The sequence below is a fragment of the Dendrobates tinctorius genome, unplaced genomic scaffold, assembly GCF_039654945.1.
Source record: "Dendrobates tinctorius isolate UK_male_01 unplaced genomic scaffold, ASM3965494v1 ptg000326l, whole genome shotgun sequence".
Taxonomy (NCBI): Eukaryota; Metazoa; Chordata; class Amphibia; order Anura; family Dendrobatidae; genus Dendrobates; species Dendrobates tinctorius.
The window spans coordinates 10,179,714-10,200,487 of record NW_027361993.1 but is presented as its reverse complement, the minus strand read 5'-3'; the positions used below and the strand labels follow the sequence as shown (position 1 = coordinate 10,200,487).

The following is a 20,774-nucleotide window of genomic DNA, read 5'->3' as shown; positions in this document are numbered from 1 at the left end:
AAAACCATTCGAACCTCTAGATTCGGCTTCACTAAAGGTTATATCACCTAAGACAGCTTTTCTGGTAGCGATAACATCCGCACGTAGAATAAGTGATATACAGGCACTTTCCAGATTGCCCCCTTATACAGAATTCTTACAGGATAGAGTAATCCTAAGGCTGGACCCGTTATACCTTCCCAAAGTAGCATCACACTTTCACAGGACACAAGAGATCGTTCTGCCTTCCTTCCTCCCTAATCCGACCAATCCTAAGGAACAAAAACTTCAGGCGTTACATGTTAAAAGATGCCTACTTAAATATTTATCAGCCACGGATCCTTGGAGGAAGGAGAACGCATTATTTCTATCCTTCCAAGGTCCCAAGAAAGGGTGTGGAGTATCCAAACTCATGTTAGCAAGGTGGATTAGGGAAGCTATCTCTCTTGCCTACACAGCAGGTGGCGGTCCGGCTCCACAGAATTTGAGGGCGCATTCCACTCGTGCCATAGCGTCATCTTGGGCAGAGAGATCAGGAGTGTCAATTGACCATATATGTAAGGCGGCCACCTGGTCATCTCCTTCCACCTTTTTTAACCACTATCGGTTAGACATAGGTGCCTCCTCAGATCTCACCTTCGGGCTAAGGGTGCTGCAGGCTGTAGTCCCTCCCTAAGTTAGTTTACATCTCTATAATTCTCTCGTGGTGCTGTCATGGGAGTCCGAATAAAGTATTAAGTTACTTAACGGTAACGGTATTTTTCGGAAGCCCATGACAGCACTCTTAGTTCCCTCCCTTGTTCACGTATAGGGGTGCACTCCTTTAGAAGATTGTTTCACGGATTTACCTTATATGGGAGATGGTATAGAAATTGTAAATAGGATGTATAGATTGTATATATGCTGTGCCACAAACCATGGTAGCCTCTCAAGCTCTGTAATCCAACTGATGCGTGGGAGAGGGCCGCCCTTTTGTATCTGTAGGTTTCCTGTTCCTGAAGGGCGGATCCCCTCTCTCGTGGTGCTGTCATGGGCTTCTGAAAAATACCGTTACCGGTACGTAACTTAATACTTTTCTCCCTCAGCAAAGGGTTAAACAGCCTTTTCGTCACCAGCTTCAGACATGGTTTTGATCCTTTCGCAACCCCGGGTGGGCTGCAGCGACCAAACCCGCCGTTTCAGGTCGCCCCAGCCAGGACAGGGATCGTCAAATCTCATATAGAGCCAACCCATTGGGGAGAATGCGATCCCACCAGCCCAGATCGAGGGGATCTAGATCCCAAAGATCTTCAGCCAAATGACTCGATGCAAGTTCTGGGCGCCTACTCTGGTTTCGCCATGTCTGGCTCTCCGTCGTACACGACACATGGGTAAGAGAGCTGGTGTCCTCGGGGTACAAGTTAGAGTTTGTCAAGCACCCCCAAGACGATATTTTCTTTTCCGTTCTCCCAAAATGGCAACTCGGGCACAGGCTTTGTTCAAGGCAATCGATTTGCTCCGGCACAACGGTGTTATTCCCCTACCGGAAAGCGAAAGATTTCAGGGTTTCTATTCTAACCTGTTCACGGTGCCCAAAAAGGACGGGACTGTCAGGTCCATTCTGGACCTAAAGCTTCTGAACAGATTTGTCAGGATCAGACATTTCCGGATGGAGTCTCTCTGCTTGGTCACATCTGCCATAGGACGGGGAGAATATTTGGCCTCTATCGACATCCAAGACGCGTACCTGCATAATCCCCATTTTCCCTCCATATCAGAAATTTTTACACTTCGCTATCAACAGCCTACATTTTTAGTTTTCAGCCCTGCCCTTCAGTGTTCACAAAGGTCATGGCGGTCGTCATTGCCATCCTGCACTCCCGGGGCATAGTCGTCTTGCCTTACTTAAACGACCTCTTGGTCAAAGGCCCTTCATATCGAGCATGCAAGGAGAGCGTCAACATCACTCTATATACTCTTTCCCGCTTAGAGTGGTTGGTCAACCTGAAGAAATCATCCCCTGTTCCAGCCCAGAGAATTTCCTTTTTAGGGATGATCTGCGACACCTCCTGAGGGTTGGTAATTCTCCCTCGGAACAAGGCCCTAGCTCTCCGGCAGGGAGTCCAGGTACTTCGTCAACCAGTCCCTCATACCATTTGTTTTTTTTTTGCATGAGGGTCTTAGGGAAAATGGTGGCAGCAATGGAAGCGATTCCGTTTGCCCAACTCCATCTTCATCCCCTGCAGCACGCCCTCTTTGTATCCTGGGACAAGAACCCATTTACTCTCGACCACCAGTGTCGGTTGTCCGCGCAGGTCAGACAGGCACTCGGGTGGTGGACAATCAGTTCCTCCCTTCTTCAGGGAAAGCCTTTTCCCCCGGACCATAGGCTGGTGGTCACAACCGACACCAGTCTGCTCGGCTGGGGAGGGCGGTTTTTTGCCATCATACGACCCAGGGACGTTGGCCGCCGCAGGAGGCACGCCCTCCCGATCAACTTGTTAGAGATACGAGTGATCCGGAAGGCTCTGCAACATTTTCATCATCTTCTAGCAGGCCGCCCCGTCCGGATTCAATCGGACAATGCCACGGCCGTGGCTTACATCAATCATCAGGGGGGCACCCGCAGCAGGGCGGCCATGCACGATGTGGGGCACGTCCTCCGCTGGGCCGAGAGGAACCACTCGGTCATCTCGGCAGTCCACATCCTGGGCGTTGAGAACTGGGCGGCAGACTTCTTCAGCCGGCAGGGCCTTTGCATCCGGGGAATGGTCACTACACCCCGAGGTCTTCCGGCAGATTTGCCAATGTTGGGGAACTCCGGATGTGGACCTGATGGCCTCCAGAGTGAACGCCAAGGTGCCCGCATTTGTCACTCAGTTCCGGGACCCGCAGGCAATCGCCGTGGATGCGTTGGTTCTGCAATGGAACCAGTTTCGCCTCCCATACCTATTTCCCCGCCGCCACTACTTCCGAGGGTCATCAAGAAGGTCAAGACAGAGGGGGTTCCAGTGATTCTGCTGGCCCCAGATTGGCCTCATCGGGCGTGGTATGCAGACCTAGTGCAGCTACTCGCCGACGTCCCTTGGCGGCTGCCAGAGCGCCCAGACCTGCTTTCCCAGGGCCCGATGTACCACCCGAACTCGAGGCCCTGTGTTTGACGGCTTGGCCGTTGAATCTTGCATTCTGCCACAGGCTGGGTTTGACCGCAATGTCGTTGCTACAATGGTTAATGCCTGGAAGCCCGCCTCAGCACGTATTTACCACCACACCTGGTAGATTTTCTTCACATGGTGTAGAGACTGCGGTTGTTCTCCACTGAGATTTTTTTTTTTTAATCAAATATTTTTTATTACAACCAATAACCATATTGTAATACAGTCTGACACAAACTCCAGACAGATACAAAATGTAATGCAAAAAGCAGATTAATACATTTTCCTTTTTTAACATAACTAGCCCCTTAACTCAATAACCCAACCCCCCCTACCCCCTCTTTTTCCACCAATTCCATCCCAATATCCTTTATACTTCAGCTAATACATCACCTCTGAGTAAACTGAAACATAGCTTTTCAGATGCACAACTTTATAAATATGAATTTTTCTCCCAAACAATCAAACTGGACTCAGCCTAGCCTGCAATAACTCCGCAGATGCCAAACCTGGATAGTCCATCCATCTGCGCCAAACATTTTCAAACTTTGTATGTTGCCCTCTCTTAATATATATTCCTTTCTATGAGAACAATAAAATTAACTTTATTGACGAATTCTTTTTTGACTGGTGGGCTTTCATCCAACCAATGCATCGCGATAATCTTCTTGGCAGCATACAACAATCTTGCAATAGCCAATTTCTCACATTCATCCGCAGCAATATCATCCACACATCCCAAGAGGCAAGTCAGCGGGCTATGCACAATATTTACCCCATCACTTCTTGAATCAAGTTAAGCACCTTCACCCAAAAGGGCTGCAGGCAAGAACACGACCACATCATGTGCATAAAGTCGTCCGCTCCTTCCTCGGAACACCTCGGACATTTTGAGTGTCTTCTCAGTCCCGCCTTCATCATCCATAACGGTGTCCTGTATACTCTATGCACCAAATATAACTGCGACACCCTCTTGGCCTCACTCAAAGAGACCTTAGGAATATATTGTAATATGGACTCCCATTGAGATTCCAAACAGGAACCCAAGTCTGCCATCCATTTTTCCTTCAACATTAACGGGTGTCTCAGTAAAAAGGTGTCCAACAGGCCCCTATTCATTAAAGTAATAAATCCTCTCGTACTTCTATCAGGGCCTATAAGATTCAACAAATAATCTGACTGCAGGACCACCCGCGACACTTCATTCTGCTTATTTAGGGCATGTCTCAACTGCAGATACTGGAGAAACATGTTTTGGCTTAAAGGAAACTCTTTCCTAAGCATTTCAAACGTCTTAAGAGCGCCACCATCAAACAGCTGAGACAAGAACCAAATGCCGATACGCCTCCACTGACCAAACCCCCGCAATCTCATGAGCTCCGCCATCCTAGGGTCAAACCAAATCGACACATAGGGTGTATATTCCGTAACACCCCTACACTGTTTAAGCTTCTGCCACACTTTACCCATCATAACTATGGTTGGAAATCTTGAATTTAATCTGAATCTACCCGCTTCCAAGCTAGCTAACAATGGGCCCCCCCCACTATATATTCAGCGATTATCCCCGCTGATGTACTTTGGCTATATTCTCCCCAGCCCACCATATGTTGACATTGGGACACTATATAATAAATCCAAGGGTTAAGGACCGTCAACCCCCCCTCATCCTTTGATCTCTGCAATTTTTCTAATTTGATGTGTGCCCGACCACCTTTCCAAATCAAATCCCTAAATAAGGTATTGATCCTATAAAATTTACTCTGTGCCAACCACACTGGAGCATTGTGCAATATGTAGAGGGGTTGAGGCATGAGTATCATTTTAATCAACTTGACTCTACCGGCGACCGACAGCAGCAGCCTCTTCCAGGCTCCAATCTTCTGTTGAAACCTTCCCAGCAGAGGCGTTAAGTTGAGCCGCTCATAGTCTTCTATCTTAGCCGAGATCACAATACCCAGATATTTAAACTCATGAACCACCCGTAAGGGGATCCCAGGGTCTAGTGTCAGGGGAGCCGCCACATCCAAAGGCAACAACACAGACTTGTCCCAGTTGATAGATAAACCCGAAAAGCCCCAAATTTAATAATGCTATGCTTAGCGGCCCTCAAAGACTCCTGCGCATCTTCCAGAAATAACAGTACGTCGTCCGCATACAGAGCTCTCTTTTCTTCATAATTCCCATATTTATATCCTTTTATACCCCTATCCCTCCGTATTACCATCGCAAGAGGCTCTATAGCAATCGCAAACAGCAGGGGAGACAATGGGCACCCCTGCCGGGCACCCCTGCCGTGTACCCTATGTAACGGAAAATCCCCAGACAAAAGACCGTTTACTCGTACCTTAGCTGTCGGAGACTCATATAATAGTTGCACCCATCTCACAAATTTCTCGTCAAAACCCATAGCCCTCAGGACAGCCCACAAATACCTCCACTCCACACTATCACACGCCTTAACGGCATCTAAAGACAACACAACCCTTCGACCTACATTATCCGCCCTTGCCTGCATATTAGGAAACAATCGCCTGAGGTTATGTGCTGTAGAACTATTGGGCATAAACCCAGATTCATCCCTATGAATTATAATCATTATCATCGTATTAAGGCGATTAGCCAACATCTTAGCAATATCTTGACGTCTGTTGGCAATAGCGAGATTGGTCGATAAGAGGCTGGATCCATCGGATTCTTACCTTGTTTTGGCAACACTACAGTTATTGCCTCTCGCATGGACCGTGGCAGCTCCCCCTCCACCAAACCACCAGCATATACCTCCAACGAAGTAGGAAGAAGCACCTCTCTATATTTTTTAAACCCCTCCCCGGGGAAACATTCCCCTCCCCGGGGTTTTATCGTTAGGCATAGAAGCCAGAGCAACCTCAAGTTACTCCTAATTAAATGGCTCCTCAAGAAGACCCCGATCAGCCGCCGAGCATCTGGGGAGCTGTAACTCCGCCAAATATTCATCAATCTCCTCCACCTCCGACATCACACGTGATTGGTAAAGATCCGAATATACTCCGTGATCACTTCCAAAATTGCCTTGGCCGCAGTATGCACACTTCCATCCCTCCCTTTTAAAGCGGCTATATGTGTGGAATCTCTCTGCGCTGCGACTATCCTGGAGAGATGACCCGCACTATATCCCCCTCCTCAAAATATTTAATATTTTGAAACATTCTCTTGTGCTCTGCCGCTTTCATTGCCATCTTACATACTCTACTCTGTGCTTCCTTCAACCTTTCCTGAGCCTCCAGGGACTGATCATTAACTAATGCTTCTTCTGCCTCCTCCAACTCTCTAATCAGCATCTGATGTTTCCGCCTTGACCCGAGAAATCCCTTTTAATGCAAAGCCCCCTAAAGTACGCCTTCATAGCTTCCCATACCATCAATACCGAAGCTGTCCCCTAATTAATTTTAAAATATTCTTTAAAGGGAATCTGTCACCTTTTTTTGGCTTTGCAGCTGCCGGCATAGACAACATGGGCTTATCTACAGCATTCTGTAATGCTGTAGCTAAGCCTCCGATTTAACCTGAAAGAGAAGAAAAACACGTTATATTATACTCACCGAGGTGGGCGGTCCCGTCCGGCGCCTCCCTTCTTCTTGTGATGACGTTCTCTTCTCCCATCCTGTAATGGCGCAGGCGCACTGCTTTGCCCTGTTGAATTCTGCTCTGCCCTCAACAGGGCAGAGCAATGCGCCGGAGCCATTACAGGATGGGAGAAGAGGACATCATCCCATGAAGAAGGGAGGCGCCGGACCGGACCGCCCACCTCGGTGAGTATAATATAACGTGTTTTTCTTCTCTTTGAGGTTACATCGGGGGCTTATCTACAGCATTACAGAATGCTGTAGATAAGCCCCCGATGTCTATGCCAGCAGCTAATAGGAGATAAAAAGGGTGACAGATCCCCTTTAATGTCAACCCCCAGTTGTCCATCCAAATCAATAAGTTGTAGCCAGAATGCATTCAGCCTCCACATGCACCCTCTAGAAGGCACAGATCCCACTCCTTCAAGAATCACACTCATGGGAGAATGGTCTGATATTGTCCTAGCCATGTACGCTACGTCCCCTACAAGGCCCAACATCTGAGTATTACCCAATGCCAGGTTAATTCTCGACAAAGATGCAAAAGAGGACGAAAAACAGAAATACTTGTACACACCAGGGTGAGAGATTCTCCATGAGGGTATGTGCACACGTTGCAGAAAATTTCTGCACAAAAACCTGAATCCCTTCCCAGAAACCGGACCTATTTTTCCGCGGCGTTTTTTGCGCGGTTTTGATGCGTTTTTGATGCGTTTTTTACCGCAGCTGTTTCTAAAAGCATGGGAGAAGCCTAAACCGCGGAAAAAAACGCAAAATTAATGTGCATGCTGCGGTTTTTACCGCGATGCGTTTTTTTCGCGGTAAAAAACGCATCAATGTGCACACAAAGTGCAAAATGCATAGAAATGACTGTGCAGCTTATTTTTCGCGGTTTTATAGTGAAAACCGCGGTAAAAACCGCTAAAAAAACGCTGTGTGTGAACACAGCCTAAATCATGTAAAGCAGTTTCCTTCAGGACCATTCCGAATGGTGTACAGTTACCCCCAGTTCTCATCGACTCACATCTACCCCTGTCCCAGTGTGTATCTGGAATGTTATTAAAATCACCTACTATCAAAAACTGTACCCCAGGGGTTTCCTCCATTATTTTCAGGACCCTGTGAAGCAGTTTCCCACAATATGGCTGTGGAATATATATTGAGACTAGCCACATCAAAGATCCATACAATTTACAAAGTAGGCATGCAAACCTACCCGTCTGGTCTATAACTGCTTTGTGATATTCAAAGGGAACCCCAGCACAAATGAGAATACTGACCCACCTGGAATATGTTGAATATGTAGCATGTAGCATGGTATCCCGCCTGCACCCATTTCTTGGCCAAGAATGCGTTCTCTCCTTTACCTTATGAGTTTCCTGCAAACAAATCACTGGTGGTTTGGCATCATTCAGAAACCCAAACACAGCTTGCCGTTTCTCACCAGACACCACCCCTCTGACATTCCAACTCAAAATTCTCATTCTATTACCCCACATTTATGCATCCGATTCCAGCTGAAGCCATTACTAAGGTGAACATGGTGATGTACATTATATAAACACTCCCGCCACCCCCCTCCCTCCAAACAGCAAAATTAAGCTCCAACATATTTCCATCCCATTTCTCCATCCCCTCCTAACAAGGTGTGGAGATCGCTCTTTATCAAAAACAGTCTGTTAACCCCGTCCAACAGTTCCGCAACTTGTCCCATTCTCTTGGAACTTCACATGACTTGTAGATTGCAGCCAGGTAATGTATAAGGCTAGTTTCACATTAGCGTTTACGGCCGCAGCATCGGGCTGCGCACGGCGGCCGCTAAGCCCCGCCCCCTGCCGCGCCTCCGCCAGTAGCTCCGCCTACGGGCGCATGACGCTGCATGCATCCTGCGTCCCCTATCTTTATCACTGGGGACGCAGGCCGTGCGCAGTGTGCGTTTGGCTGCTCCTGTGTCCCTTTGACGGTGCGCCGAGCGCAACCAAATTGCAACAGGTTGCGTTTGGCGCTTGTCGGCGCACCGTCAAAAGGACGCAGGCGCAGCCAAAACGCATACTGCGCACGGCCTGCGTCCTCCGTGATAAAGATAGGGGACGCATGCAGCGTCATGCGCCCGGAGGCGGCGCTATCGGAGGTGGTGCGGCAGGGGGCGGGGCTTAGCGGAGGCCGTGCGCAGGCCGTCGCTGCACCCTGAAACGCAAATGTCAAACTAGCCTTACAGGTTCCAAATCTTCCAGAAATGTCTCATGACCAACAGGGATCTAAAAAACTCAATCCCCAAAAATCTGAGAATATGAAAATAAAACAGATATCAAGGGGGAAAAAGGAGCCACCAGATCCCTCCAAAAAACACAACAGAAGAAAAAGAGGGCAGCCCCCTCAACCCACTGAGTCCTTTGATTTAGCCTGACGCAGGTGTTGCTCGCAACTGTCCAACCATCTGAGAGCCTCTTTCTCCGTGGTAAAAAATTGGACCGCTCCCTCAGCCTCCTCTTAATATTCACAAATCTCGCCCTCTGTTTCTGCATCTCCATGGAGAAGTCTGGAAATATAGAGATCCTGGAGCCGTTTATCTTAAGATCCTGATGCTCTAGCGTGCCTTAGTATTGCGTCTCTGTCTCAGTAATGTAGGACCTTGACCAGCACTTGTCTGGGAGGGCGTCCAGGGGGGAGGGGTTGTGTAGGAACATGATATGCTCTTTCAATTGCGTACATGCAGGACAGTTTATCAGCACCAATACTGTTTAACAGCCATTTTTTAAAAAACTCTGTTGGTGCCGAACCCTCCGTCTTTTCAGACATCCCTATCAACCGCACATGATTGCGTCTGGGCCTGTATCAAGGTCATCCGTTTTGGCCTGTATAGCAGAAATCGCAGCACTGCGTTTTGTAGCCTTTTCGGCTTTTGTTATATAGTCCTCAGTATTACTGATGCATTTTTCAGCCTCTCCCATCCTCTGCTTGGTCACATGCATTGAGTGCTGCAGTTTGGACATGTCTGCCTGCATGACCCCCAATTGTGCAGCTACATTAGTGATAGTAGTATGGCTGTGCAGGACCAGCTTAAACAGATCTTTCAGTGTGGGTTCCTCAGGGATTTGAAAACCACTTATACATTCTGTAGTGCCATTCTGTCCTTCCACTTTCACTTTCTTCCTGCTCACTGGCTCTGCTCCCTCCATCACTCCTGCCCCCTCCTCCTCCCCCCCCCCTCCTTCACTTCCACTTACCTTCAGGCTTGCTCTTTGTTATCACTGCCAGGCACCTGGTCACATCCTCCTGTCTAGCAAAGGCTGCAGACTGGCCACAGCATTGGATCCCCCTGGGATCCTCTCCCACCTCCTCCAGCTCTGCTGCCAGCATTTCTTCCCTGCTGGAGCCATCTTGGGTCTACTTCTCCGTCTCCTCCGCCGTCTTCCTGGAACTTCTCCTACCCGCCATAGCGTCGCAGGTAGTTATATTTTGAGCCCCACACCGGCTACAGAGTCCCCCGTTCTTTATGGGTATTTAACCCCCAATATTAAAGGCTGCAATCTGTATAATAGCTGATATTGAGCAGGAGCTCCTGCTTCAGACGTCTGCTCACATCCTGCTCAGGCCTCCACTGAGATTCTCTATTCCCAACATTTTAGCCTTTCTCCAGTCTGGCCTAGACTCTGGTTTAGCTCCAAGTTCCCTCAGGAGACAGACTTCGGCCTTATCTGGCCTGTTCTAGCGCAGGATTGCTACCAATCTGCAGGGGGTCTCACACTTGGTACCTCCCTATAGGACCCCTCTGGACGCCTGGGACCTTAACTTGGTCCTAGGGTGTTCTCCAGGAAGCTCCATTCGAACCACTTCAGGATGTCTCTTTGACATACCTTTCCTGGAAGGTGGTGTTCCTCATAGCTATAATATCAATCAGGCGGGTCTCGGAGCTGGCAACTCTATCTTGCCGAGCTCCATTTCTAATTTTTCACAAGGATAAGGTGATTCTCAGGCCAGCTCCCCCCCTTTTCTGCCGAAGGTCGTTTCCTCATTTCACATTAATGAGGACATTGTCTTGCCCTCCTTTTGCCCGGCACTGGTACACTGTGTGGAAAAGGTTTTTCACACGTTGGATCTGGTGAGAACTCTCAGGAGGTACGTGTCACGGACGGCATCCTTTCAACAGACAGACACGTTGTTTGTGCTCCCCGAGGGTCGCAGGAAGGGACTTGCTGCCTCAAGATCGACCATAGCCAGGTGGATTCGTCTGACGATTCAGAAATCCTACCGCATCAGAGGTGCAGCTGTTCCAGCAGGCATCAGAGCACACTCAACTCGAGCAGTGGGCGCCTCTTGGGCCCTTCGGCACCAGGCATCGGCGGAGCAGGTTTGCAAGGCAGCAACCTGGTCCAGCCTGCACACATTCTCCAAACACTACAGTGTCCATACTCAGGCTTCAGCAGATGCAAGCCTGGGTAGAAGGATTGTCCAAGCAGCGGCTGTCGCACCTTTAGAAAGGATGTGCGTATATCTTGGACCGGTGAGTCGACTTCCCACCCAGGGACTGCTTTAGGACGTCCCACAGTTCTGTGTCCCCCAATGAGGCGAAGGAGAAACAGGGATTTTTGTGGTACTCGCCGTAAAATCCTTTTCTCCGAGATGCTTATTGGGGGACACAGCACCCACCCTGTTAGCCAATTGGCTCCTTTTTTTTGTTTACTTATATGTATTTTTGATAGTAGGTGGGTTTTCTAGACATGTTGTTACCTGTATTAAGGTTGATTTTGTCTTCTTTTTGATCTCCTTACTGCACCAAACTGGTTTTGCCTGCAATCGAGGCGAGGGTGTATACTGCAGAGGAGCTAAACTTTTTTTCATTCACTTAGTGTCAGCCTCCTGGCGGCAGTAGCATATGCCCACAGTCCTGTGTCCCCCAATGAGCGTCTCGGAGAAAAGGATTTTACGGTGAGTACCGCAAAAATCCCTGTTTCTCTCAAATGCCGGAGTGTCAGAGGAGGTTATACATTCTGCAATCATGCTGCCCCATAATTTGAATTAGGTGACTGTTTCCCATTACAGGGATACAACTAATAACAAAAGAAAAAATTTGCAGTAGATTCAGGTACTCTTGGCCTCCGGCTGGTGCTGAGCCACTGGTCAGAGTGAATGGTTGTGCTTGATATGGCGGCTGGTTTGGGATTGCATCTAAATTCATGTATAATGGTTTGCAAAAAAGAAAAAATCAGGAATCATAACCTTCCATTCACTTTTTGACTTGGGCCAACACTCTTTACATCCATGTTTAGTTTTATCCTTCTATTCCTTGTCACCTCAGCCAGTCTTCTCAAGCACAACCGGACACACACGGGTGAGCGACCATTCAGCTGTGAATTCTGTGACCAGCGCTTTACAGACAAGACTCCGCTCCTGCGGCACATCGCCAGCCGACACCAGGAAGGCAGACCCTACTTTTGCCAAGTCTGTGGCAAGACGTTCAAAGGTAAAAGTTGTAGAATACAAGTTATTTACGCTGACTTATTCAGGGCTTGCTTAATCAAGTGGTATTTCCACCACTATATAATTGGGGGAGTCTAAGCTTTAGGACTTCTAAGATCCTGAGGATTTAGATCATTTCGTTCACTGCACAACTAGGTGACAAACACAGCGCTGCAGCTTTTTCATGTTCAGGTATGTTGGGGTCAAAGAGGTGATCTACAGTTGGCCAGTCAGTATTGGCAAGAACACGTCCTGCCTGACTGACACCGCTTACAATACTTTTTCCAAATGTCCTTTTCAGCTGGATGCCAGGTGATGTATAGTGCTTTTCTAACACTGGCTATAGGGTCCGCAAAGAAGGCTTTGTAGACACGGTATAAATGTCTACACCACAGGGCGATAGACGCAATTTTTTTAATGTCAGTGACTTAAATATTTAAGTTGTATTGTTGTTGATCTGTCTTTAAAAATAAATGTGGCACCATGCTTGTCCCTGAATTTACTTCTCCAAATTGCAGTGAGCAATGCAGCTCGTTTTCCATCAGTGTGTCACTACGTTGTGTATTCGCAGCCATATTGCACGTTACCAGCTGCTATTGGGAATCTTAACACTATAGCTATAGTGAGACACGGAAAATGCTCCAATGCATTAGGTGAATTTTTGGGCATGGAGATGTCATGTCTGATCCCATGGATTTCTGCAGAGATATAAGTTACATTACTTGGATGGTATTGGCACCAAATATTATGCGTCTTGGCAGGGGGTATTATGTAGTATGTACTCAACAAGCTGACAAAGTGACATCAACCATGAACCTACAGTGTTGGCACTAAGTGGCAGCTGGCAGACTTCCTCAGCCGCCATTGTAATGTCAGTTTTCTGGGTACCCTTGCGATTGCTAGGTCACCACAATATCATCACATTGCGCTACACATCAGATCGCGGGACTAGTAGTCACGAGGCTCCCGGGATACCTGTATCTGATTGCCTGGGCAAGGAGGTTCACACTGCCTTGGTTTGTCTGCCACAGACTTTGGACGTTGGACCAGGCTTTTTCTAATTTTTTTTTGCTCAATTCTAGTCGAAGAATATATTTAGCTACGTGATGACTGAATTCACTGTTTCAAAGCTTCATGCTCTTCCTCTGTAGCGGCTGAGCAATTGCGTGTTCACATAGTCAGACATCGTGGGGTTCGGAAGTTTGAGTGCACAGAATGCGGATACAAGTTCACCCGGCAGGTAAGGATACAATCTGTGACATTAAAACAACTTTATACATTTAGATCAGAAGTGGAAATAGAAACTATAAGGCCATGTTGCTACATCGTGTTCTTGCCACAAAAAACGCAGCATTTTACTGTCCCAGGAAAGTGAATGCGCTTTCTGAAGTCTCATGCACGCTTTGCTTATTTTTTCCTTGCAGATTTGAAGCAGTTTCAGATTGACTGAAAGTCAATTATTTTCCGCTTCTCAATGAATGGGAAAAACGCATCAAAATCGCAGGAATATAACAAAGCGTTTTTCCTGACAACATATCGGTATTTACAGTATATTGTTTACTGAAAATACTGAATGTGTGCACATACGCTAAGGTTTAGTCTAAAGGGTACACAATGCATAATAAAGAAATGAAATTGGTTTGATTCGCTGCAGATAAACAAAAATGCAACAGAGTATCCAGGGAAACATCACGACAAATCACCCCAAACACTTTCCTACTAATTTATTTTGCTACAAATTTTATGTGCACAAACTTTGAGAGTAAAATCACAGCATTTTATTCCCATGTGGACTTCGGCCAAAAGGAAATTCCATCTTCAAGAGGATTTCCTATCCTACAAAGTGAGCATTTTACTAGAGTATGCCATCACTTTACAATATATGTGGTTCCAACCACTGAGACCTCTTGGAATGAAGAGGCTGTCTATTCTGCCCCTTCCGTCTGTCTATTCCGCCCCTTCCGTCTGTCTATTCCGCCCCTTCCGTCTGTCTATTCCGCCCCTTCCGTCTGTCTATTCCGCCCCTTCCGTCTGTCTATTCCGCCCCTTCCGTCTGTCTATTCCGCCCCTTCCGTCTGTCTATTCCGCCCCTTCCGTCTGTCTATTCCGCCCCTTCCGTCTGTCTTCTGTCTCCCCCCACCCACCTTCCATCTTCCATCCGTCCTCGTCTCGTCCTTCCCTGCCCCCGTCTCTCTCATCCTCCCCGGGTACCCCTTCCCCGTCTCTCTCATCCTCCCTCCCCCCCCCCCTTCCGGCTCTCTCGTTCTCCCCAGCACGCTTGCCCATCACTGCATGTTATCACTTTATAAGATGGAAATACATTTTGCTTAATTATATTTAGACCTCCCAGTAACTTGCCGGTTCAGTCATTGCAGAATTAAAATTACTTTTTCTTTGTGATTTTTAAGGCTCACCTGCGACGACACATGGAAATTCACAACCGAATTGAGAACTACAATCCCCGACAAAGGAAACTCCGTAATCTTGTCATTGACGAGGAAAAAAGCATGGTCATTGGATTACAAAACACCCATGACCTAGAAGTTGGGTCAACAGAGATCATAGTAGAGTCCATTACCTCCAGCACCCTGCCGGAGGAGGTCACAGACCAGAGACTGTGCGCAGATGATGTCTTTCCGGTTGAAGTTATGGAACAGTCTATAATCATCACTGCCACAGCCATCCCTATTGATGAGTGTGAGACGTGATCTGTGCCCACAAAAGAACATGTTGTTTTTTTTTTTTATTTATTAGGTCAGTACATTTTATTACCAAATAAATACAAGAATATGGAAGTAATGTACAGTGAATATGTATACCACAAAAGCCCACATCAGTTAGGACACAGAAGTGAGCAATGTAGTACCCAATATGTCTGGTACTGCAGGTCAGCACCGTTTGTCGCAGGGGTTACTCATCACTCGGAGTACTATGAATTTAACCACATCACTAATGGCGTACGTTTCAGGGTATGAGCACACGTAAGCGTATTTACTGGCAAAAACGGTTACAAGAAGCATCCCGTTCATTTTAATGAATGCTGCACTTTTTGTGCACATTGATTCGGTTTTTTTTTTCGCGAAAAAACGCATTGCGGTAAAAAACGCAGCATGCTCATTAATTTTGCGGAAAAATCCGCATTTCTAACTATTTTCTATGAGACTGGGGACGCTCCGGAAAAAACGCACGTTTTCTGGGAAGGAGTCCGGTTTTCAGTCAGGAATTTCCTGCATACGTGTGCACATACCCTCAAGATCAGGGTTCCCCCAACTCCGGTCCTGTTGGTGGGCCTTGAGGACCGGAGTTGGGGAACCCTGCTCAAGATCATTCTGGACTTTTCTTGGCCTACGAGCTATTGGTTCAAAACTAAGCGCACAGCCTTTTTGGCTACTGTGAGATATGAATCATACGTTTGTCAGTAACCAATGTGGATAGATGCTTTGGGAACCATTGCAAGAATAAATATATATACTGTGTGCTACAGTTTTTTGGGTCGTCCCCTTTAGGAAAGCTATGCTTAGGAGACTTCTCCAAAAGATCACTCCCAGATTTGTAGCTAAAGATGAGATGCCGTACACAGAAGTGAGGTGCGGTTTCCGTAAAGGGTCAAACTGGACGTCGGACCAGTGCAAATAGAAATGCTCGTCCCTACCTGTAACATAATCACTTCCACTATATATTATAGTAATATAGTTACCATTGAAACACCAATATACGTCTGGTATGATGAGTCGACGTCACGTTTAGTCTCCAGGTAGCTAATAGAATCACATGATGTTACGTCACTGCAGCCTGGTTGGTAATCTAAAATTTGCTTTAAAAATAAAAAAAGCAACTTTGCAAATAGTCTTTCTTAATGCCCTACTGCTTGGTAACCATGCTCCTCACAGCCCGTGTAGTGTGGTCTGCTCTCCCCCGTGCCAGCCACTTTCTTTTTTAAACCAGAGGCAAGCTGTAATTTTATACTTGCAGTCAGTGAGGGGGTTTCCAGGGGTGAGCTGTAGACAAAGATGACACCATGAGCTCATTATATAATACCGTTGATTATCAGGGCTGTGGAGTAGGTAAGCCAAACCTCCGACTCCTCAATTTCCATGACACCAACTCCACCAAAATGGACTCTGACTTCACGACTCCCTGCTGATAATGCAGGTGATATGACGGTATAGCACATTATAGCGAAGCGGCTGTGGGAAGGTGCAACTTATTCTCACTGCTGGAAATCTACTCTTGTTCTTGGCAAAGGAAAGAAAATAAGCGAAGCTTCCAACGCTGCATCCTAGCAAAGGATGTGCGCAATGAGAATGCATTTAATAAACCCTCAGGAAAAGAAAATGCAAAGGGAAAATGCAGGTTATTTCACAGTTTTAATTGTAACATGAAACAAAATAGAATCTAAGACACCTGTGGCCGAGCTCACGAGAAACATTTTCCTTTTCTCGCTGTCCTATCTGGCTGCAGGACAACTGTCTGCAGCAGAAGCTGCACACCCCATACAGTCCCTGTGCTCTGTCTGCGGCAGGACAATATAAATAAATGTCTGTCTAAGGTGGAATGGATCAGTAGATTGCTACAAGACTGATATCGCTATTTCAGACATTGAAGACATAGTTTCTCACTTTGATCCGTAAATATAACCTTATGGGGGTTTGTTTTTGCAGGACGAGTTGTACTTTTAAAGGCATGATATTGGGGAAGGTATGGTAAGTATACCAATATGGGAATTTCATACGTGTCAGTCTTGTCAAGAGGTTAGCAGTACAAATGTGAACTTTCTTAATAAACTTGCTGTATTTCTAGCCATCTCTATGCCAGTAAGTCATATGTGAGCCTGCATAGTTTTATATTACAATTTACTAGTGTTTTGCATGTCAGACAATCCTCTTCTACAAAGCCCTACCTACTTTTCCTAAAATTGCCAAGAATCTTCAAGTCATAAATTATGATCTCTAATATCGCAAAACTCATCTGGTATTCTCTGAATAGAAGAGCTTTTTTTTTTTTTTTTTTTTAAAGTTCAGAAATGAACTTTTCTTTTTTTTGGTCACCTTAATTACAGCAATAACACAATTTTTTTTCTAACCAACTTTATTAAAATCTAATAAAAGTGTAAAATCTAAAATACTGCAAACATCCTACAAAAACAACAAAAAAAAGCAAAACCTTGTAACAACACAAATGTCTGATGCGTTAATAAATGAAACACTGAGAAAACAGAACCGTGAGTGGGAACAAACCTGAAGCAGAAAGCTTAATGTGTATGTCCTCCTGCCATTGACAGACCGTGGCCAATTTATGGGACATAATAAAGGATTCACTAGGACCAGCTTTAGGAAAATTCCTGGAAGCAGTAACGATGAACTTTTAGGCAACATAATGGCCCACCTCCGTTGTAGTATTTGAATTTCAAATATTTTTTTTTTTTTTTGGGGGGGGGGGGGCGCTTTCGGGAAACCTGTCACCCGACTGCATTTGTTAATGAGACAACTCAGTGGGTTAGATGATGCTGCCGATAACTGAGCTTACTGACTCTGCCTGAATTGACAGCATAAGCCGGTGAGTTAAATTATTTGCTGGCAAAGGGATGTCCGCGCTGCCGACAATAGGTACCAGGAGCAGCAGCGAGACTCATTGCTGGACATGCGAGTTAGTGAAGCAGTTTAAAAAAAAAATACAGCCGAGAAACAGGGGCTTTTCAAGATTGGAAAACCCACTTAAGAAGCTGCACTGCAGAATTAAGTCCAGCTGACTTTACATTAATACCGCTCTAAACATAGTGAAAGCTGCAGCGGTGGATCAGTGAGCATAGTCACACAGGCTGTACTTTTACACGTAGGGCAGTGCTTTAAAAGGGAACACGTCCATAGGATTGGCCCTACAGATTTAGGCATTGAATCAAGACTGCGGAATACTGGAGTGATGTTTGGGATCAGGCACAGCCTGGTATGTAGGACAGAGGGTCAGGGAGCTTACAAAGTAGCAGAAATTCGAACAAATAAGGCTGAGTCCAGTCAGTTGCAGGTGGGTGCCAGTCCCACTGGTGAGCGCAGCCGTAATAATAAGCAATATGACTAAGGGCGCTTTTTACCGTGTCAGGTGTTCTCTTTTTAATCATGGCTTGACATGCCAAATTTTTTTTTTTATTTTACTCCACAGGTTGGTGCGTCGAATCAAATCTTTTTTTTTTTGCTCATCACAGTTTGGTACAGAGCCCTCAGCGCCTCATCAAATCATTGTCACATCATTCCTATTTTTAAGATCCTAACTTACAGAATATGATCGTGGTGACTGCTTCTTTTTATGTAGTTTATTATAGGTGTAAGCAGTTTATGCATTTAAGCGAGAAAATCTATAATTCTCTTTGTTACGCTGACACAATGGGATCTGGCTCTACAGTGGAAAAATCTACACCAAGATTCATTGAGCCAGAAAACTGGATGAAAGTGAACAATTTGCATCAAGACATTTGGTGCCAATTTAACCACCTGAAAGTTGATAAACAGCAGTCCCATAGTGGCACATTTATCAACCAGTATGAGCCCCTGCGATAATTTTAGTACATTTTCAGACTGTCTAGTCTTAAGTTTGTGATGTCTAAAAATTAGATGGGATAAGTAAATCCCAAAGTCCTATTAGAAGGATGCTGCTCCTTGCTCTGCTATAAGGCTTGGGTCACACTTGCATGTGCAATGCGAGAAACTCGCATCAATACACGCCACTGCACTCAGGACCAGAGTGTACAACTGCATGTATTTCTATGCAGCCGCACACTCCGTTCCGAGTGCCGGAGGCAATGCCAGGTATTGATGCGAGTTTTGCGCATTGCAAGTGTGACCCCGGCCTAAGGGAGTATTCCAGCATAAATGTATTTATAGACTAGAACCCCATACCCTGTCCTAATATACATGGATTACAGTTCTGCTTGCATTTCTTTCTGGTACCAGAGCTTCAGTCTGGATAAGTCCTGTATAAAGCTTCATTTACAATGAAAGATAGGAACGCTCCTTTAGCAATGTAAACAGCCTGTCATATAACATGGTCATGGGGGGTGAAACAATGTTTTGTGTTGCACAAAAGATCATTGTTGTCAGCAGCGCATCATCCTGTGTAAACAGGATTGTGCTGCCAACAACGATAGCACAGAATGTTAGAGCGGTCTGTGTATAAACAAAATTTTAAATGACCGCTGATCAGCAAACACATTGATGACTGGTAGTCGTTTAGTGTAACTACACGTTAATGCATCCATAGAAGTGAATGGGCATGGATATGGAGCCAGTCCTGCAGCTGCACCAATTCAGTTATCAAGTGTTTGTGATGAGTACTAGTGAATGAGGATCAAACGTCATTGTGGCTGAAGGAGTTGTAATAAGCACAATATACATTATTAGTACTGTACCATTAGCCCCCCCATTTAAAGGGAGTCACCTCAATTTTGCACTGTATGTAAATAAGTTGTGTCCGGTCCGATGGGCGGTGTTTTGCCTCCTTTGCTGCTGTATGCAATAGTTCATGTAATTTCCGTAGTTGTTGTCCATATTACGCGCGTGTGCATTGCAATCTCCAATTGCGCGTGCGCAGTATGCTTTTCCCACCTGCAGGCAAAGCCGTAAAGCATTAGTGTGCATGTGTCCCGGAACACAGAAATGGCAGTGAAATACTTCCCGGACATAGTTCACCGGCATATGTGCACTAATGCTTTTCGGCTTTGCTTGCAGTACTGCACACGCGCGATTGGAGATTGCAATGCGCACGTGTGTAATATGAACAACAACTACAGAAATTACCTGAAATATTGCGTACAGCGGCCAAAGCGCAAAAACACCGCCCATTGGACTGCACACAACTCATTTACATACAGTGCCAAATTGAGGTGACAGATTCCCTTTAATACCAGCAGATGTATAGCATGGAAACCTGTTACTGGCTGAATGCTAGTGGTCACACTGCCAGCCTCACATTTAGTCCTATTCAGTTAGTCCATAGCTGCATTACACAGGATTTATCCATGGGTTATATTCATAATGTATACGAGCAGGATTTTAAGTGCATGTATTGAAACAAATTTCTATATTTCCTACGCTATAAATAGAAAACTGGAATATTCCCTTCAGCCATAGCACTAATCCTAATGTTAACCCTGTAAATGCCAGTCAAGTCTAAAGGCCCCGTTACACATAGCAAGATCGCTGAAACGTCACAGATTTTGTGACGCTCCAGCGATCTCTCTACGTGTGACACATATATGTGTGACACATAGCGGTGACCAGCCCCCAGCTGCGATATCGCTGATCGTGCCCGAATGTCCTGGGCCATTTTTCATCATTGGTGGTGTCTCGATGGCCAGCAGCCATCGCTATGTTTGACGCGATAATGACAAGCGACCTCGTTGGCGACTCAGAACTCACGCTATTGAGGTCTGAGTCAGAATAGCTGCGTGACAAGGTCCCAACGACCGCCGAGGTCGTTATACGGATCGCTGCATCGTGTGAGTAGATCTGCCCGTTTGACAGCTTACTAGCGAGCATGTAGCGACGCACCAGCGATCCTTACCAGGTCGTATCGTTGTCGGGATCGCTGGAGTGTCGCTATGTGT

The 20,774-nt window shown here is 46.2% G+C and overlaps 1 protein-coding gene across 3 annotated transcripts in view; it reads left to right on the top strand.

Annotated features, from left to right (window-relative positions):
* ZBTB48 (zinc finger and BTB domain containing 48) overlaps nt 1–14,973 on the top strand; it is a 42,502-nt gene extending 27,529 nt beyond the window's left edge. For 2 of the 3 annotated variants that reach the window (XM_073561730.1, XM_073561731.1), the window contains exons 10-12: nt 12,018–12,182; nt 13,330–13,418; nt 14,587–14,973. In XM_073561730.1, the coding sequence (XP_073417831.1) occupies nt 12,018–12,182; nt 13,330–13,418; nt 14,587–14,886 (554 nt within the window). In that variant the 3' untranslated portion in view covers nt 14,887–14,973. Of the gene's footprint in view, nt 1–12,017; nt 12,183–13,260; nt 13,419–14,586 lie in introns of those variants that run through there. The other variant, XM_073561732.1, reaches the window with a different exon arrangement.
* Nucleotides 14,974–20,774: the final 5,801 nt, after the last annotated feature.